We start from the raw sequence: 20913 nt of genomic DNA, 5'->3' as shown, positions 1-20913 counted from the left end.
TCAAAATCAAAAACCTATAGATCTACAACCACACAAATAGTTACAAGAGACAAATGCAAACAGAATGGAAAAATCAAATCACACACGCACACACACACACAGTGATGTTCCTAGGACTGGAGGGCAACAGGACAAAATGTCCTGAATAAAAAAACTAATAGGACATCATGTCCTGACTACAAAAAAAAAACAATAGGACATTCAGATCAAGCGAACCAATCATGGCACCTAACCTTTTTAGATGACTGAGAATATTTGAATAAAGGCAAATAAAAACTGAACAGTTCCAAATTTATTTTAATATTTTAAATGCAACAGTGTTCAGAAGGGTTACTTTCACACACACACAGACACATGCTTCAGAATGGCATAAGTGATCTTTGGCACATACACACACACACACACACACACACACACACACACACTATGCTTCAGAATTAATGTCACAAGTGACAAGTGATCTTTCACACACTTCAGAATGTCACACGTGATCATTTTCAGTGAGCTTGAACAGCTTTCTATCCTTCTTTAACTTCCATCTGCAAACAATGTCAAAAAGGTATTGATCATCCCTCTCCTTCTCCCCCTCTATCTTCTGCTTCAACAACATATTCTGTGTCTCAGTGAGCAGGCGGTTTCTCTTCGCGGTCAAGATATTGTTCTGGGCACTGAAGCCTCTTTCCACATCAGCTGTATGGACTGGCAAGACGAGTGCAATTTCCGCAAGCTTCATGAGGTGTGGGAAGGCAGCTCTGTGGAACTTAGCAACTTAGCAATCAGCTGCCACAGAGAAACAAAACTGTCCCTGGGGTATCCCTGCGATATGACAGTTTTCTTCTTTCTTCAGCGTTCGACGATGGATATGACAGTTTGTTTGAGCTCTCGGAACTCTGCCCTGCACACACGCAAACCTTTTTCTTCGGCGGCATCTTTGCAGAAATGTGGCGGCGGAAGTAAAGTGTCGCTGTCAAAAGTAGCGAGAGTTGTGGCTCTTGTAATATTGTTCGGTCGAGAGTTGCGTCCCTTGTGTTATTGTTTGACCGAGAGTGAAAATTGAAGTTCAAGTAGGCCCCGATTCGAACTCGTTTTAACGGGGTTTGATACTTCAGTTTGTACATATTCTTCTTGCAGTGACCGCTCTAGACGTAATACTATCGGACAATGACCGCTGACTTCGCGATCGGATCGGACATTTGACGGGACAGAGGTGTTTGCAATCGGTCATTTTACAACCTAAATCGGTCTATGACCGATGACCGACGCCTCGGAACATCACTGCACACGCATGCAGCACACACACACACACACACACACACACACAAAACAAAACAAAACAAAACAAACAACGAAAACAGAAAACAGCACAACATAACCAACTCTTTCTTTTGACTTTAAGGTCGTGCCAGGCGAATGGACAGCCAGTATTGCATCGTTGGTGACCAGACTCAGGGCAGCATTGACAAGTATAAGGGGAACCTAGCTTCCGAACAACTCATGAACAAAGCCATCGTTGAAGCTCAGAAACAGATAGACGCCAACGAGAATGAATTCCTCCACGACATGAGAAACTGGCAGACGTCTGAGTGGAACAAGCGCAAAGCAGCCGCTGACAGAGCCAAACTAAAGCGACGTCTGTTGGACAGCTCTGCGCCGGCCTACCGACTGTTGTGTCGGAAATGCCACTGCGATGCCTGCATGTCAACGGATCTGCGCCTCTATGGTCCCTCGAACCGTCTGGTTATTGCAGAGGACTTCCAGGACAGATGGAAGCGGGTGGAGCGTAGAGGAAAAGCCAACGAACTCTTCCAGCACAACCTGGAGAAGATTGCGAAAGTGCACTGCAAGGGATGCAACCATGACTGGGGCTGCCTTGTCAGACACCTTCCAACTGACGAAGAGTTCGCTGCCCTGAAACTGGAGGGCTTTTGGCTCCTGGACACCATCACCAACAAGAAGCGGGTAGAGAAGGTCAAGTGGGCAGACGCCCCATTCAACGTTGAGGAGATCACTGAAGAGGAACTGGAGGAGGTGGCAGAGAAGCGTCTGATTTCCCAAGGAGTTTAAAATGTCAGGGTGACCACGCTGGGCGGGGATATAGCTCAGTTGGTAGCGCGCTGGATTTGTATTCAGTTGGCCGCTGCCAGCGTGAGTTCGATCCCAGGTTCGGCGGAAATTTATTTCACAGAGTCAACTTTGTGTGCAGACTCTCTTCGGTGTCCGAACCTCCCCCCGTGTACACTACATTGGGTGTGCACGTTAAAGATCCCACGATTGACAAAAGGGTCTTTCCTGGCAAAATTGCTTAGGCACAGTTAATAATTGTCTACCTATACCCGTGTGACTTGGAATAATAGGCCGTGAAAGGTAAATATGCGCCGAAATGGCTGCAATCTACTGGCCGTATAAAATTTCATCTCACACGGCATCACTGCAGAGCGCCTAGAACTGTACCCACGGAATATGCGCGATATAAGACTCATCAATTGATTGATTGATCTGCCATTTTAAGACCCCATGGTTTGGGATCTCCCCCCTTTTTAAGACACTAGTTTTTCAGATGTTTAGTTCATTACGTCTGTAGATTTACCTCCATTTTAGTTTTTTTTTTTATGGTTTTGACTATTCTCTTTGTTCAGAAAACCGGGCCTGCCAGGTACATGCATGTTTAAGTACATGTATTCTTTGCATTATTTTCAATTTAAATAATCAGTGAACAGACCTTGTTGTGGTTATGTTGTAAATGTACTCATTTTTGTTTTCAAATTTGATTTGGGAGACATGTAGTTCTTTTTTAAGATTTTTCATCATAATTCCAGCGTCGCAGACGACGCTGGTATCTGCGGTCGGGAAAGACTTTCCACGAATTTGGCACAGGGCGCCGCCATGTTTTCTGTGCTCGACTGCGAGCAGACCACAGGCACATTACACCCAAAATTCTTGTAGGCATACACAGACGCAACATAGCATATACAGACAATAACACCCACAACACTTCAACTGCATATGAAAGGAATAAAAATAAATCCGCAAATCAGTCGCGCACAATACACCAGTTAGAAAAACAAGGAGTACCAAAGCGGCGTGCAGAAACTAAACTGACTCGGAGACTGAGAAGAAACTGGCATTTATCACACGATGTGGATAGCAAACATTAAAATAAAACAGATAAGTCAAGCAAAAAATAAACACAAATATCGAAAACACAATAAACAAAGGTAAAGAAAACAAGTCGCGTAAGGCGAAAATACAATATTTAGTCAAGTAGCTGTCGAACTCACAGAATGAAACTGAACGCAATGCCATTTTTCAGCAAGACCGTATACTCGTAGCATCGTCAGTCCACCGCTCATGGCAAAGGCAGTGAAATTGACAAGAAGAGCGGGGTAGTAGTTGCGCTAAGAAGGATAGCACGCTTTTCTGTACCTCTCTTTGTTTTAACTTTCTGAGCGTGTTTTCAATCCAAACATATCATATCTATATGTTTTTGGAATCAGGAACCGACAAGGAATAAGATGAAAGTGTTTTTAAATTGATTTGGACAATTTAATTTTGATAATAATTTTTATATATTTAATTTTCAGAGATTGTTTTTAATCCGAATATAACATATTTATATGTTTTTGGAATCAGCAAATGATGGAGAATAAGATAAACGTAAATTTGGATCGTTTTATAAATTTTTATTTTTTTTTACAATTTTCAGATTTTTAATGACCAAAGTCATTAATTAATTTTTAAGCCACCAAGCTGAAATGCAATACCGAAGTCCGGGCTTCGTCGAAGATTACTTGACCAAAATTTCAACCAATTTGGTTGAAAAATGAGGGCGTGACAGTGCCGCCTCAACTTTCACGAAAAGCCGGATATGACGTCATCAAAGACATTTATCAAAAAAATGAAAAAAACGTTCGGGGATTTCATACCCAGGAACTCTCATGTCAAATTTCATAAAGATCGGTCCAGTAGTTTAGTCTGAATCGCTCTACACACAAACACAGACACACACACACGCACACATGCACACACGCACATACACCACGACCCTCGTTTCGATTCCCCCTCGATGTTAAAATATTTAGTCAAAACTTGACTAAATATAACAAAAAGAGATGCTTGCCGACAGTCAGTGTGTGTGTGCGTGGTTTGCCGTGTGCGTCAGCGGGGTGTGTGTGTGTGTGTGTGTGTGCGTGCGTGCGCGTGCATGCGTGCGTAGGCTACGTTCTTGCGTGTGTGCGTTCGAATGAGAAAGAAGAGAGAGAGAGGATTGAACAATGAGGTCACGTTCTCTGTCACATGAATACATATACACACACTGAAGGCTACTTCGGACACGGACTTGCCAACAACTGTGGTTGGACATGCTTTTGAAATGTAATATTTTTTCGACATGATTTCTGGACATACGAATCCCGCTGTGTTGCCTACTGATGTTGCGAATGATGAAGGTTTTGAGTTGACTGACCTTGAGGAGGGATTGCATCAGGCGTTTATCGTCTCAAATTATATCCTTGCTACTTTTCAGGAGTCAACTATTGCCATTCATGGTAACTTGGATAGTCAATGTTTTTATTTGTTTGATTTCCATCAAAGAAACAGAAATGGTAACCATTCTTCAAATGGCGCTGCAGTTTTGATGTCATCAAGTTAATTCCTTTGCAGAATTGATTGATTTTCTCAAAAGCCATTATCAATGTGTTCATTTCTGTCCAACTGCAATGCAAACTCAATGTGGAGGAAACAAGGATTCATTACAAACAAGTCATCCCTGTACATCAACAGATTTATGTACCTCAATCAATACTGCTAGTATGAGTGACAGGAATCTAAAAGAAAAAACAAGTCGCGTAAGGCGAAAATACAATATTTAGTCAAGTAGCTGTCGAACTCACAGAATGAAACTGAACGCAATGCAACGCAGCAAGACCGTATACTCGTGGTCCACCGCTCACGGCATAGGCAGTGAAATTGACAAGAAGAGCGGGGTAGTGGTTACGCTATGCTGCATAGCACGCTTTTCTGTACCTCTCTTCGTTTTAACTTTCTGAGCGTGTTTTTAATCCAAACATATCATATCTATATATTTTGGGAATCAGGAACCGACAAGGAATAAGATGAAAGTGTTTTTAAATTGATTTCGAAAAAAAAATTTTGATAATAATTTTTATATATTTAATTTTCAGAGCTTGTTTTTAATCCGAATATAACATATTTATATGTTTTTGGAATCAGCAAATGATGGAGAATAAGATAAACGTAAATTTGGATCGTTTTATAAATTTTTATTTTTTTTTACAATTTTCAGATTTTTAATGACCAAAGTCATTAATTAATTTTTAAGCCACCAAGCTGAAATGCAATACCGAACCCCGGGCTTCGTCGAAGAGTACTTGACCAAAATTTCAACCAATTTGGTTGAAAAATGAGGGCGTGACAGTGCCGCCTCAACTTTCACGAAAAGCCGGATATGACGTCATCAAAGACATTTATCAAAAAAATGAAAAAAACGTTCGGGGATTTCATACCCAGGAACTCTCATGTCAAATTTCATAAAGATCGGTCCAGTAGTTTAGTCTGAATCGCTCTACACACACACACACACACACACACAGACACACGCACATACACCACGACCCTCGTTTCGATTCCCCCTCGATGTTAAAATATTTAGTCAAAACTTGACTAAATATAACAACCAAACGCAAATGTACTACTACTTCTACGACTCGTTTGAATGTAAAACAGAAATGTAACACTATCTGTGACAATGACGGTTCTACGACTCGTTTGAAGGACAGTATAGATCGAACCTTAACCCACAACTACGACAATTTGTATCAGACTTTTTTGAACAGGAAAATATGCCTCTGTTCAACAGTAACCAAAACATGGAAGATGTTTTTGAAACTTTACAGAAATGTAACACTAGCCTATCTGTGACAATGTTGCTTTTGAATTGAACCCACATTTGTTGAACAGGAGAGAATGTTCCTGTTCAACAGTGCCCAAAACACTGAATCTGACGTTTTTGAATCTTTTCTGTCATCTAACTGAATCTGACGTTTTTGAATCTTTTCTGTCATCTAACCCAATTGCTCATGACTTCATCGATCTTGAACATGCCTACTTTTCAAAGAAAGACAGACAAAAGCGAAATCTGCATGTTAGCCATCTGCCTGAAATGGTCAATGCACTTTTGTAAAATTGTCACAGCTGTTATGCACTTTTGTGAAATGGTCAGTGCTGTTGTGCACTTATGCAAAACTTGGTGCTGTGCTGTTAACATTTGAACAAAATGCATTTTGTTCAAATGTTTAGTGCAACTTGCTACTATATAATCGCTGTATGCGCTTTGTGGTAATAATGCACTGTTGTGAAAAGTTTGCGCTAAATGTTGGCACTATGCATCATTGTTGGAGCACCCTCCTGTAGATGCACCATGCTGAAAAATGTACTTATGAATCAAGCATTGACTGAAATAAACAATTTATATATCCAGCACAACATGCAATTCATTAACTTTTGACCCTAACCTTTAACACTTCCCAAAATAAATCTTTGGTGGACATTGCATCGACGCTGTTCATTTTGAATGAACATTTTTCTTGTTGTATTTGCTCTTTGGCAAAAATTGTTTGTGTAGGGCATCAAGAAACCATTTTATTTTGTTGTTGCTCCATCGTTTGTTGTGTTTGCCTGCATGGGACCAAAGTTCAGCGCCTATCTATAAGGGAACAAAAATTCCCTTCCAGGTGTACCAGGTGATTGTCCTTTGTGTTTGCATATTGAGAAAGAAATTCTTTCTGTTGAGTGTGTACACTTAAATGCTGACTCAGACTGTGATATTGCACCCTGACTTTTATGAGCTGGAAATACATGACTGGAAATACATGATCCACATAGGATGGACATTATATGCTTCTATACCAAAACACTGTTTTTAAAGACATGACCCTGACATGACATCATTGTTTATTCAGTTTATGAATGGATGTCACCATTTGAAAAATCAGTAGTAGGCTATTTTGGCATTTGAGATTATCTGAAGTTTTACAGAATAATTTCAAATATTTCATCATTTTTCTTAGGCTATGGATCACATACCGGTAATGTGACTTGGAAAACGTGAAAAAGGTTTAACATTTACGTTTCAACATATTGAATAGTGTGAAGAAAAACCATGTACATGTCCCACAACACACTGACATTTTGCACTGGAAACCATATCAGCAGATGAAAATTTGCTGATGTCTACAATTTGAACGTTGTGGACTCGGCAGGGTCTAATGTGTGTACATACCAAATGTTTTTGTTAAATGAAGAAAAGTCCTGAACAGCTTATTTTGCTTACAACCCTATATTCTTGTGCGCCATTTCTGTAAATTCTGTACCTTTTTGGTGACATTTTATCAAACCTGGGTACTGGACCCTTGTGCACTCAAGATGTCCAACCTTTTTTTTGGTTTTTTTGTGTGCGTTGTTCAGCATCTTTTGCTCTGATGCATTGACTTTAAAATTTTATTTTGTAAAAGCTTTAACTTTAACAGTTTTTTGTGTGCACTGTCCGATGTAGTAAACAAATTTGGACTGTCCAGAGTTTTCATGTTTATTTATCAATATATTTAAAAAAAATTGACACAGATAGACTGATAACATTCCAAAATAACGGGGACACATGGATCGGTTTTTTATTTTCTGATATAGTTATACACACTATTACTTTAAGGTGATTTCTCGAGTGAAATACTTAAAACATATGTAACCTGTTCTTATTCTTGTAATGTGATATATCCATCTTTATTTGATGGATACCATCTTTTCTACAGCAATACATTTTTAACCTTTTTATAAACATTTGTTGGAAAAAATGCAGAAGAAAGGTCTGAAAGGTGTCTGTAATTGTGATTGTGTTTTGTGGTCCGGCATAAAGGTGTGTGTTTATCAGAATGAGTCGCTAGAAGTTCACTGGGAAAAACAACCCCTGTCGGCCATGTCTTTTACTCAGTCTCCTCTTGCATAAACTTCTTCTTCTTCTTCCCGTGGGGGACCGGATCGAATTTCTTGAATGTTGAAGGTCCCGCGGTGATGTCCATACACTGTTGGCCCCCATTGCAGTCTGTGCCAGTCGTGTAAGGAAGTTAAAAAGCCAAAGCTGGGGGAGGGGGGGGGGGGGGTAGGGGGGATGCAGGAGGGCAGTGGAGAGGAGCTTGGCTAGGTTTTGGGGTTGTTAAAACTTTGTACAAGCCATCAACGGCTATGGGAGGGAGGTGGATGGCTGCAGGGCTCTGCTGCCACCGAGTCGTGACATGAACGACTCAAGGGAGGGGGCGGATGTGGTGGAGATCGGGAGCTTGTTCCACTCTGATGTGGTCCACGGAAAAAAGGAGTGGAACAGTGAAGGGTGGTAGTCCTGTTCTTGATGGATCCTATTCCCTCTCGTTCTCGTGTCTGATGGTTTGAGGAACGCGGTCTTATCAATGCCGACCATGTCTTTTTTAATTTTAAACATCATCGCTAGCCGACTGTTATGTCTTCGTTCTTCGAGGCTCTTCCATCCTAAGTTTGTCAGCATGTTGGTGACGGTGCCAGGCTCTTTTTCCCTGTAGTTATTGTGGACATATCTGGCTGCTCTTTTTTGGACTGACTCGAGCAGGTTGTTGTGCTGTTGTTCGTGCGTATTCCAGACAGTCGAGGCATACTCAAGGGTGGGGCGGACCATTGTGATGTAGGTTGCCGCTTTCACTTTTGGAGTGCACTCCTTAATTGAAGTTCCTTCGGAGGAAGCCGACTGTCCTGTTTCCCTTCGCTGCAGCTGTTTCTACGTGCCTGCCCCAAGAAAGGTTACTTGTAATAGTAACTCCTAGATATTTGCTCTCTGTCGTTGTTTCAAGAGTCTGTCCATGGAGGTGGTAATTGGATGGAAGAAGTATCTTATTCTTGTTTGGCATGATGTTCATTACCACACATTTGCTTGGATTGAACTCCATTTGCCATTCTTGCTCCCATTTCTCTAGCGCTTCCAGGTCTTGTTGGAGCAGCGTCTGGTCTTGTTGATTTGAGATGTTTCTAAACAGGAGGCTGTCGTCAGCAAACAGTTTTACTTTGGAATTTTTGACGACGTCTGGCATGTCGTTAATATATAGCAGGAATAGGAGGGGTCCTAGCACTGTGCCTTGGGGCACACCTGATGTTACTGGTGCTGGTGTTCATTGGACTCCCTCGATTGCCACCCTTTGTGTTCTGTCGGACAGGAAAGATTGAATCCAGTTTAGAGTGGAACCCCGAACTCCGTAGTAGTGGAGTTTGTGCTGAAGGCGCTGGTGAGGAACCTTGTCGAAAGAGGAACCTTGTTCTTTTTCCCTCTTACTCTCTCACGCACACACACATGCTCTCACTCTCTTTCTCTCCGTCTTACACACACACGCAACGCTCCCCCCAGCCTAACCAGTCTGTGCACCTGCCTCATTTTGGAACTCCCTCCCTCTCATACACCAGAGACGAGTTGCCCAGGGCTGAGGTACACGAACCGAAAAAGGGTGCCACCCAAACGGGAGAGAACAAACCGCGGGTTCTGATTCGTTGAAATCACAACACATCTCAGTTTCAACCAATCCACCAACACTGCGGGTGGCTACCGTTTGGGAGGTAACTTTATCGTGCACCTCAGCCCTGGTGTCAGTATGCATGTGTGTGAGAGTGTGTGTGTGACAAAGAGGGAGAAGGGGTAACCAGAAAAGCCAGTAATCCCTACACACGACTGACCTAAAACGGGGCACACGACCTGACCGTGGACTCCCGGAACTCGGCTGACACTAGAACTGGCGGGTATACCGTGTCACTGAGACTGACTGAATGGTGTGTGTGCGTGCGTTGGTGCGTGTGTGTGTGTCAGAGAGACAGCCAACCGCATCATCTTTGACCGCATCGCCTGACGAGCAGATGACCTGACGCAGGGCACATGACCTGACGAAGCACTCCACCAACGCGGCTGCCAGCACGCTGCTTGAAGTCGGTATCATCATAGACCTACCTATGAGTTTCCTATCCCTCTAAATAAAGGTCCCTGTTATCATCAACGAACTTGTGCACACTTTGAAACTCCCTTTGACAACTTTGCGCATATTTACCTTTGCGACAGCTGATTTGAACGGTTGCACAAACATGCTGTCGTGCCACTCAGAGCCTGTGAGCAATACGAAGGCGGCGCGTGTGTGTGCCGTGTGCACGCGTGGGTATCGGTGTATATATGTGTGTGTGTGTGCGTGTACCATGACTTTCCAGGTACACATCACATTTCAGCTCAATCGACGGACCCATAAACACCAGAAATCTCAGTGCGGACACATGGGACAGAGCTAGGAGAAACAGAAAAACAAAGAAACATAGAACCAGGGACCTATATTAGGTCTATGATAGAACCAAACAAACGCGGGGCGCGAGTGAAACCTATAGGCTACACCACCGAATATACGGGGGGTCTAATGAGGCCACCTTCAAAATCATCGACCCGACAAAAACATAACTTGGTACCCAATAAAACTCAACACAAATTCAGATTAGGTAATATCTTTAGGCAATTATTTATGCAGTACAGGTTGTTTTGCCACGGTATGGCTAGATTTCCGGCCATCTCGACTGACTGGTACTGATGTCGGCAGTTGCTGGTCGAACTGAACACTTGAAGTTATTTTTGAGGCAACTTGTTTTGAGAGACTGGTTCCACGACAAAAAGCAATAGCCTAATCCTTTCACTCAGTAAAGACTCGTTGGATTGTTGTGAACCTTTCAGCATCATAATTATGTGCAGGGCCGGCGGACTAGGCTAAGAGGCATAGAGGGGGGGGGGGGGGGGGTTGCCAGTGGTGGTCCAGGGGGATGTTCCCCAAGGGGCAGAGCCCCTTGTGGGGGTCAGGGGGCGAAGCCCCCTGAAGCTGATGGGTAGGTCATATTCTGAGATAGGAAAATGGTCGCTCCTTGCATGAAACGGCATAAAATAAACAATAATAAAAAATGTTTTAAATAAGTGAGGTACATGTTTAGGCTAGGGGGGAGGGGGGTTGCGCAACCCCCATAACCCCCCCCCCCCCCCCCCGGTAGTCCGGCCCTGATGTGTACACACAAGAAGTACTTCAAGTAAAATTTCAGAAGATTACGACAACTTGAGCTAATCGGCACGGTTGGCCTACGTCCGCCCCGTGATCGGGAGGTCGTGGGTTCGAACCCCGGCCGGGTCATACCTAAGACTTTAAAATTGGCAATCTAGTGGCTGCTCCGCCTGGCGTCTGGCATTATGGGGTTAGTCGGCTAGGACTGGTTGGTCCGGTGTCAGAATAATAGTGACTGGGTGAGACATGAAGCCTGTGCTGCGACTTCTGTCTTGTGTGTGGCGCACGTTATATATATATGTCAAAGCAGCACCGCCCTGATATGGCCCTTCGTGGTCGGTTGGGCGCAAACAAACAAAAAAACAACTTGAGCTCGCGGTTCACATTTTACGGTGTGGAGTCAGTTTATGCGATATCAACAAGGCAGGTGCCGCGAACTTGACTGCTCGCCGGGGAGAAACTTGAGATCGTTACAACAGCCGTCACGGTTTCGGAGTCTTCTAAATATCAAAAACAAAACACCCACCCACACATTTAAAAAAAGAGGAAGAACTAAAAGAAGAAAACGTCGTATGCATACAGCCTGCAAAACGATTGTAACAGAAACGATTGGAACAGACTGAACGACCTCACCAAAGCCAGTGGCATGTGCAAATGATTACTGATGTTAATTTGGTAGCCATGTGAAGTAACACTTGAGACTGAGAAACAAGTCGCGTAACTTCTATGCAAGCACAACATATGTATATATATATATGTTTGGATTCAGGAGATGATAAAGAATATAATGCAATCATTTTTCAAATATGATAGAGAAAATTTAACGTTAATGACAACTTTAATTAACAAAATAACTTGATTAAAAACAAGCTCAGTTTCAAGCTGAAATGGCAATGCAATCCCATAGCCAGGAGAGAAACAAAGAATGCCAGTTTGACAAAAATAATTTAAATCAATTTAATTGAAAAATAAGGGCATGACAGAGCCGCCTCAACTTTCACCAAAATCCGGATATGACGTCAACAAAGATATTTATCGAAAAAATAAAAAAATCGTCTGGGGATATCGTGCCCAGGAACTCTCATGTGAAATTTCATGAAAATCGGTCCAGCAGTTTTCTCGGAATCGCTCTATACACGCGCACACACACACCACAACCCTCGTCTCGATTTCCAGGTAAAAACTTGACTAAATGTAAAAACTGAAAAATGTAGAAGAATTTTTATCCTACATACGTGAGAGAGACACCCGTGAGATAATAATCGTTCAAATCACACGTGTGTATATCATGTAAATGAGGTCATGTCAAGCAAGTCTGGCAGGGACCTGTTTTTCCACTCAGTGCTTATGATGCCAAAGTCACCGAGACAAACGTCATTATAGAAACAAAAATTGCGCTCGCTAATTACCCTCGGTGAATCTTTAGAACTAACACGTCACGCCACACTTTCAGAGTGACGTTTCTTTGCTTTGACGTACTAGATTGCACGAGGCTTTAGAAGAGATCGAGGTTCCAAAACAAGCGTCTTCAATTTAGCTGCCTCGACTGCAAGACATTTTCAGTAACATAACACGCAAGTATAGTATGTAGGGGAAAGGCCCTAATTACCGGACGGGCGCCTAATAACGGACAAGCAATATCTCAGAAATGGGAGGTCACAACAAAAATTTTTTTGCGCGAAACGATTCATTGATATCCCCTCACACTTCGCACCAAAGCAACATGGCGACTGAACGCACGCATTCTGCACGGAAAGTGGTTTTCTGTTTTTCGCACTCTCACTGTAATTTTAGACATTTGTAAACTAAGTGCAGCAAGAAGTTACGACTTTCTAAGATGAATTGATTGGTTGAAGTAGATAGTACATACACTCTATTAGTAAATACCATGCAATACGACGTACTCAATGAACGCATTTATCAACAGGCTACAACAGCTGCATTGTAACTCCAACTAGTGGGGTTTTCCAAATACCGTCCACCACGTGCGCCCAAATAACGGACTATGTAATAATGTGTAATATCAGGGACCAATATGTAATAAATATGTGTGTGTGTGTGTGTGTGTGGTGTGTGGTGTGTGTGTGTGTGTGTGTAGTTGAACGTGCGGTTAATTCGCTTGACCATAGACCTATATTTTATAGGTCCCTGGCTTGACTAAAAATAACGCATAACCCTCTCTCGAGAAAAAGATACATATCTTCATAAAAACTTGCTTTTTGACTGACAAAAGTTGCAAAAACCAACATAATAATTAAATGTAAAAATACATGAACGTTCACGAAAAAGAAAACGGTTGCAATTGTTAATTAAAACATGGTTTCTGCAACTTTTGTTACTCTATTAAGCAGCGAATTTCGTGTCCGGATTTTGGTGACCCCCTGTCCGGATTTAGGCAGTAGGTTTCCCAAAACCGGACAATTTGCCGAAAAATTCAAACCGTAATAACTTTTAACGTATAACACATTTTTCAATTCTTTTTCAACATGAAGATAAAGGTAGGTTAGATCTACAATAATCCGTTTTCAAAATTGCGCTATGTTATATACTTTGTGAGAAAAATGGGTTTAACCTTAAGTGTCCGTTAATTGGGGCCTTTCCCCCAGAATAAACAGAATACTACATTGCTTGCTGTGTCGTACCAGATTTACACTCGTTGCTTTTTCAAATAGTGAACAGCTCGCTTTCGCTCGCAGTTCAATATTTAAAAAAACAAACTCGTGTAAATCTGGTACGACACAACAAGCCATGTAGTATTCTCTATTTGTATGTAATATTTCATGAAGATCTGTCGCGTAGTTTTGTGGGAGTGGAAATCGCTCTAGACACACACACACACGGCACACACACACACGACACACACACACACGACTACAAGACAAAGAGAACACCACAACCACCCTCGTCTCGATTCAGTCCTGGTCTATCTGAACTAGTGAAACTGACTTTGACTAAATGCACTAATAATATTGGAACGTGGTTCTTGTGCCACTCTCAAAATTCGCTGCGGTCAAGCAGGAACAGCAATCATTCAACCAAGCCGGTTTCACGAACTGAAAACTCAGTCTCGGCCTGAACAATCCTTCAAATTGCGGTCAATGCGCATGCGCTAACATGGGGAGATTAATCAGGTCGTGAACAACCTAACCCTAACCCTTACCCTTACCCTAATCCTAACCCTAACCCATGGTTCGTTCGGTCAAAGCCGCCGGGTCGCATTTTTTAAGTCCAAGATTGGCGCATGCGCATTGACCGCAATGAGAAGGATTGTTTCAGCAGAGGTTTCAGTTCCGACGACACCGGTTCAGGGGCGGATCACATCATTTTTAACCCGGCCGATTCCTCGGCTGACGTCACGCGTCCAAGGGAAGTAATTTTCGAGCGGGCTGCATTGACTCAGCCAAGAATGCAAACTTTCTTCGATTAAAGACATTGTAGCATGTCTAAAATCTTGGGACTTGTGTTATCAAGCTGTTAAAATCACCAAGTAACTTTTAAGTATAGTTTCAGTTACATGAGAACTCCTTCTGATGAACAGATTTTGAGAGCCACAACCCAACAGCTGCCCTTTAAGAAGACAAATTTGGATCTAAACAAGGACAATTGACCGATCTGGTGCAACCTGAGTCAAGAAATTGCCTAACTACTTTCCCAAGTCACTTAGAAGACAAAGGCCGGCTCCCAGGGGGGAAATGGAGCAATCTGATGCAAATTGAGCCATCAGTTTGTCTTTATTTTCTTTCTTTCTTTATAATTTTGTTTAGGCTGGGGGGGGGGGGGGGGGGGGGGGTCCGGAAACCCCCCCTGGATTCGCCCCTGCGGTTAAATCGTGTTAGTATGGCCGGCCAGCAAATAGTGGCTTTACTGATTGACAATCACTTTGATTAACTTTTTCAACTGCAAATTTATTTTCCCTCTCTGATCAGTCAGACTGTGTGTATTGTTTTCACGGTAAAACTACTTGCGGCTCAGTCACCTCACGTCGTCATCCTATGACAACAGATACCTTTCTTACAGCTCCACGCACTCGGCTGGCAAAAACCCATCAGCCAGTATGACGGCTTATTAGCCCCAAAACCTGAGGTTACCAATATCACCTGAAAATTAGTAATTACTAATATACATGTTCTGTGTACTGATTCAGTCACAGCGATAATGTTAACTCAGTGACAGTGTTAATGACTCATTTTTACATTTAGTCAAGTTTTGACTAAATGTTTTAACACAGACGGGGAATCGAGACGAGGGTGGTGGTGTGTTTGCGTGTGTGTGTGTGTGTGCGTGTGTATAGTAGAGCGATTCAGAGAAAACTACTGGACCGGCGATCTTCATGAAATTTCACATGAGAGTTCCTGGGTCATCTTGAACACTGGCCTTGACACGGAACGATCCAAGGGGGGCAATCTCAGTCATTTGAAAGAGGGAAATCCAAACGCAATCCGCTTTGTTCGATTTTATGGGCTTGGACGATAGAGAAAAATAAGAAAAGCAAAAGCTGGAGTCCAGTCTGGACGAAACTGCTATCAAGAACGCAGAATTGATTTTTTCTGAGTTTTTTTGTTTGCCGTAAGCGCCATGTTTATCAAGTCAAGTCAAGTCAAGTCAAGTCAAGTCAAGTTTTATTCCGATAAAAACCCCGTGAGGGTACATGGAAAATTAAAAAACACAATAAAAACACATTTCTTTCAACACCAAATAAAAGGAACTAAAACAAAAAGAAATCAGACTATGTACAGAAAAGGGAGTTGAGGGGTGAGGGAGAGCAAAAACAATACAAGAAACAATTCAACAATAATAATAATAAATAATAATAATAATAATAATAATAATAATAATAATAATAATAATAATAAAACACTACAAGTGCAAAGTGATTACATACATTTCTTTACTATGGGAAATGGGGGGAAGGGGGAGGGAGGGGGGGTGATGGGTGAGTTAACATAAGGACAAAAATACTATTACAAACAACACAAAACAGATAACGGAGTATAAAGCTAAAAGAGAATTAAATTTTACTCGCTTCTCAAACAGTCCATGACAAGTGTCATGAACTTTGCGAGTTTTAGCAATAAACTCTTTTTTGTAGTGGAAAAAAGCTCTCTGAATTTAACTGAATTGGGGCGGGCATAATGATAGCACCGTAACAACTGTTTTCTATAATTGGTAAAAAAAGGACATACAAAAATATAATGGAACTCGTCCCCAAGGTCACCTGATGAACATTTGTGACAGATTCTGTCTTGTCTGGGAATACCAAGAGTCCTACCTTTTTGTATAGGCAATTTATGATTCAGTGTTCTAAATTGGAGCAGGAAGTTGCGGCACAATTTCGCTTCTCGCACATCTGATGCTTGTTGACATGCATCAACGAAGGGGCCTCACTCTGGAAGAGTTTCCTGCTCCGATAAACATGGCGCTTACGGCTAAAAAAAAACTCAGAAAAAATCAATTCTGCGTTCTTGATAGCAGTTTTGTCCAGACTGGACTCCAGCTTTTGCTTTTCTTATTTTTCTCTATCGTCCAAGCCCATAAAATCGAACAAAGCGGATTGCGTTTGGATTTCCCTCTTTGAGATGACTGAGATTGCCCCCCTTGGATCGTTCCGTGCAAGGCCAGTTACACGGTACTGGCCGTGTGTTCAAGATGGTTCCTGGGTATGATATCCCCAGACTTGTTTTTATTTGTTCGATAAATGTCTTTGATGACGTCATATCCGGCTTTTTGTGAAAGTTGAGGCAGCACTGTCACGCCCTCATTTTTTTAAATCAAATTGATTGAAATTTTGGTCAAGCAATCAAGTTCGACGAAGTCCGGACTATGGGATTGAATCTCAGCTTGGCAGCTAAAAATTAGTTAACTAGTTTGCTAATTTAAAGTTGTCATTAAAATCGAATTTTCACCAACAGATTTAAAAAGGATTGAATCGTATTCCTCAATTTCTCCTGAATTCAAAAATATATACATATGTCATGTTTAAAAATGTGCTCAGAATTACAGAAAATAAGTACTGCGTTCGCACGGCTACGCGGACGTGACCCGTCTCATACGGTCAGTTTGGGTGTGGTTAGTCGAGACTATTTTAATATTGTCTCTGCGCTGACTGTTTTTGTTAGTGTTAAACTGTTACTTTGATGCCGACAGCTTGACTAAATGTTTTTATATTGCTTCAAGTCACGCGGCGACTTGTTAGTCTTGTCCTCGGCTCAGTTACTGGCGTCAAAACCATAAGTTAAACACGAACACCTGATAATTACTAATTAACACTAAGTAATTAGCATGATGACTTGATAATTACAATTTTCACATGAACATAATTATTAATCAATGTTTAGTTCTGGCCCACTTCAAGACGGATCATGTTACATTAGTCAAAACCGCTGAAATTTAATCGTTATCTGGGGGAGAAAACTTGTAATTTTCACTGATAATTTTAATTTTCTCGTGAAAATTTTAATTTTCACATTAAAATTGTAATGATGTGATTTTGGCGCCAGCAATAATAAGCCATGCAGTGCACATCATGTGATCGTCTGCATGCCGCATACATTAACTCTATTTTTCAATGGGGGAGAAACGTTGCGCAAGGAAATTCTCTGGCCTATGAATTTGACGTACACAATCAATAACGTAAACAGCTTGCAACAGAAAAAATCACTTTCGTATTTTACTCGAAGATACAATTTAAAATTGTCATAAACTATCGCTCCTTTGAGTGAGTTAGAAAGAAACCCGAACACCGTTTCCCGCTTCAACACCAGTAACAGAACGCTCCCCATTTACGCCTCCAAGGGAAAGGTCAAAACTTAGCGTGTGGCCCACGTGATTCCTAGCCGGCTGACCTTCACCCAGGTAAACAAACACACAGGGACTGAAGGAGAACCTGCACGCACACCTTGGGCGATCGCACGCGTGTCTGTCAGATTCAAAACAGGAACACGAAAAGGTTTCTACGGAAGGGCAAGTGAAGAAAAAGTGATGTCACTGTTACATGTATGTAGAGTCCACAGGACTTCGAGCTGTGATTGTGAGTAGGGGTGAACTTGGTACTTCCATTCAGTGTGAGACACGCTGAGAGACGAAGCGCGCGTGTGCACAGACTGACTGTGGCATGTTTTGTGGTCTGTCTGTCGACGTAACGTGTGTTGATCAACGCTTGGTTTAGGACGAGCTGTGAAAGAAGCCAGCGAAGCAGCGGGTGTGAGAGACTAGGCAATCACTCATCTGCCACAGATTTGTCGATGTGAATCGGCTCACTTACAGAAAGCTTTCTCAACTCTTTTTCGGAACTTCGAGCGATCTGAAGTGGGGGCTGCAAGTATACCGTTTCACTTTCAGACTGCGCGTCTGGAAACTTCTTTGAGGACACACCGCTCGATGCCAGACGTCAACCAAACCGAAAGTGTGCTACGTTCTTATCATCTATTAGCACCCAAAACAAAACCGACTCTAAGGCGGTGACCTCTCTTGTTGTGTGACTGGATATATATTGATATATTTTGGAGTGCGTGTTAGAACAGCATTGACCTCTTTCCTTTTCCAAAACAGGAATACAAACAGTGTTCGTCTACGTGTGGGTGATATTTCAGCTGTGCAGGCAGATCTCAACGAGCGCTTGACTCAGCAAACTTCCTGGTTGAACTGAACATTTGCATCACCAAGTACATCAGATTACTGTTTATTTTATTTTATTTTTTTACAACGTTTTGAATGACATCCAATTGGAATCAAGTGCTGACTGTGAAAAAAACCCATGTGGGTATGTGATAGATGATACAAAGTCAGGTGTGTCACAGTTCATCGTACTTCAACAACAGCACCCATATTGTCAACACTGAGCTGCAAAAAAAGAATTCAGTGAGGATAGATTCTGCCGGTGACTTGCAGTCAGAACTCATCACTTTTGCACTTTAGCTGTAACATTTCTCATTATTTCAGTATCATTGGACTCTGTGCCATCAGTGTTACTCAGCGCAACTGGTTTGCAAGTGCACAACAAGTAATTCATTTATTATTTGAGAAAGGGTAGACTGTACTAAAATAGATAAAAACACTGTTCTGATTTGAAGCTTGATTTCAAAGCCGATTTTGATTGAGCTCTGGCAGAGGCTCTCTGGTTCCCTGAGAAATTTAAGTCATCCACCACCATGATTTTTCAACAGTTGTCCAAAGAAGAGATTGTGAAACTCAAAGATGAACTTCAAAATGACCTGCCTGGCTCAGCAAAGGTATGTATGATCTATGATATCAATAGATGATTTTTGGAAATAACTCTGCTACTCTGTTCGGCAGTGTTATGCCGTTTGAAGTTGAAGCTCGGACAAAGATTTTGACTTCCAGTCCACACGTGCTCGAAGTAAACAAGCAAGGAGAGAGGAGTGAAATCAATCCAAACATGCGTTGCTCTTGGGGAAAGTGCGATTCTGATAGTTATGTGACATTACACAGTTGACGTATGATTTGTGTCCAAGAGGTCTTATCCCATGTAAAAGGCTGGATTGATCTGAGACAGTGACCCAAAAAGTTTACAGGGGAAGGACTGTGCCTTTACACATTAAAAAGCTACTCCAGTCTACAGGTAGATCTACCAAGTACTTCAAGGAGATACATGTACATGTATTAGTTTTCACTGTGGGTCATCTTTAGTCTTATTCACTGGATATATATATGGGAGTCGGTATACATTACTTGAATATCCCTGTGGATCAGTCACCTAGCAAATACACACAAACACACTCTGTGACACACACAAACACTCACGCTGTAATGCGCACACACACACACACATACACACACAATGTTACACACTCACATACACTCACACACACATACACTGATTCAGAGTGAGACACACACACTGTCTTCCCCCTTTTCTGTCTCTCTCTTTTACTTTCTGTTGTGCAGGGCCGGACCAAATGAGTTGTAAGGGGGGGGGGGGGGGGGGGGGGGGGGGTTCCTCCTTTTCGACTCACATGCGAAGCAAAAGTGAGTCTATGTACTCACCCGAGTCGTCCGTCCGTCCGTCCGTCCGTCCGTCCGTCCGGAAAACTTTAACGTTGGATATTTCTTGGACACTATTCAGTCTATCAGTACCAAATTTGGCAAGATGGTGTATGATGACAAGGCCCCAAAAAGCATACATAGCATCTTGACCTTGCTTCAAGGTCAAGGTCGCAGGGGCCATAAATGTTGCCTAAAAAACAGCTATTTTTCACATTTTTCCCATTTTCTCTGAAGTTTTTGAGATTCAATACCTCACCTATATATGATATATAGGGCAAAGTAAGCCCCATCTTTTGATACCAGTTTGGTTTACCTTGCTTCAAGGTCAAGGTCACAGGAGCTCTTCAAAGTTGGATTGTATACATATTTTGAAGTGACCTTGACCCTGAACTATGGAAGATAACTGTTTCAAACTTAAAAATTATGTGGGGCACATGTTATGCTTTCATCATGAGACACACTTGGTCACATATGATCAAGGTCAAGGTCACTTTGACCCTTATGAAATGTGACCAAAATAAGGTAGTGAACCACTAAAAGTGACCATATCTCATGGTAGAAAGAGCCAATAAGCACCATTGTACTTCCTATGTCTTGAATTAACAACTTTGTGTTGCATGACCTTGGATGACCTTGACCTTGGGTCACATGTATTTTGGTAGGAAAAATGTGTAAAGCATGTGAGTCGTATGGGCTTTGCCCTTCTTGTTTTTGGGGGGGGGGGCAAATCAGCGAAGTGGCGAAGCAAGCGCGCGCCTGCAAAGCAGGCACGCGAACTAGGGGGATCCGGGGGCATGCTCCCCCGGAA

The 20913-nt window shown here is 42.2% G+C and overlaps 3 protein-coding genes across 5 annotated transcripts in view; 2 read left to right on the top strand and 1 right to left on the bottom strand.

Moving 5' to 3' along the window:
* The window catches only part of LOC138981620 (ATP-dependent RNA helicase DHX58-like), a 33579-nt gene extending 29897 nt beyond the window's left edge, over window positions 1–3682 (top strand). For all 3 annotated transcript variants that reach the window (XM_070354598.1, XM_070354599.1, XM_070354597.1), the window contains exon 17: window positions 1397–3682. In XM_070354598.1, coding sequence (XP_070210699.1) covers window positions 1397–2064 — 668 coding nt within the window. In that variant the 3' untranslated portion in view covers window positions 2065–3682. The remainder of the gene's footprint in view (window positions 1–1396) is intronic.
* The window catches only part of LOC138981621 (ADP-ribosylhydrolase ARH3-like), a 197769-nt gene that overhangs the window by 15117 nt on the left and 161739 nt on the right, over window positions 1–20913 (bottom strand). The gene's annotated exons all lie outside the window — the stretch shown is intronic.
* Window positions 17946–20913, top strand: part of LOC138981618 (glycine N-acyltransferase-like) — a 43531-nt gene continuing 40563 nt past the window's right edge. Inside the window, exon 1 of the mRNA XM_070354596.1 lies at window positions 17946–19330. Coding sequence (XP_070210697.1) covers window positions 19250–19330 — 81 coding nt within the window. The 5' untranslated portion in view covers window positions 17946–19249. The remainder of the gene's footprint in view (window positions 19331–20913) is intronic.

The sequence above is a fragment of the Littorina saxatilis genome, linkage group LG12 (genome assembly GCF_037325665.1).
Source record: "Littorina saxatilis isolate snail1 linkage group LG12, US_GU_Lsax_2.0, whole genome shotgun sequence".
Classification (NCBI taxonomy): Eukaryota; Metazoa; Mollusca; class Gastropoda; order Littorinimorpha; family Littorinidae; genus Littorina; species Littorina saxatilis.
This window is presented reverse-complemented; position numbering and strand designations above follow the sequence as displayed.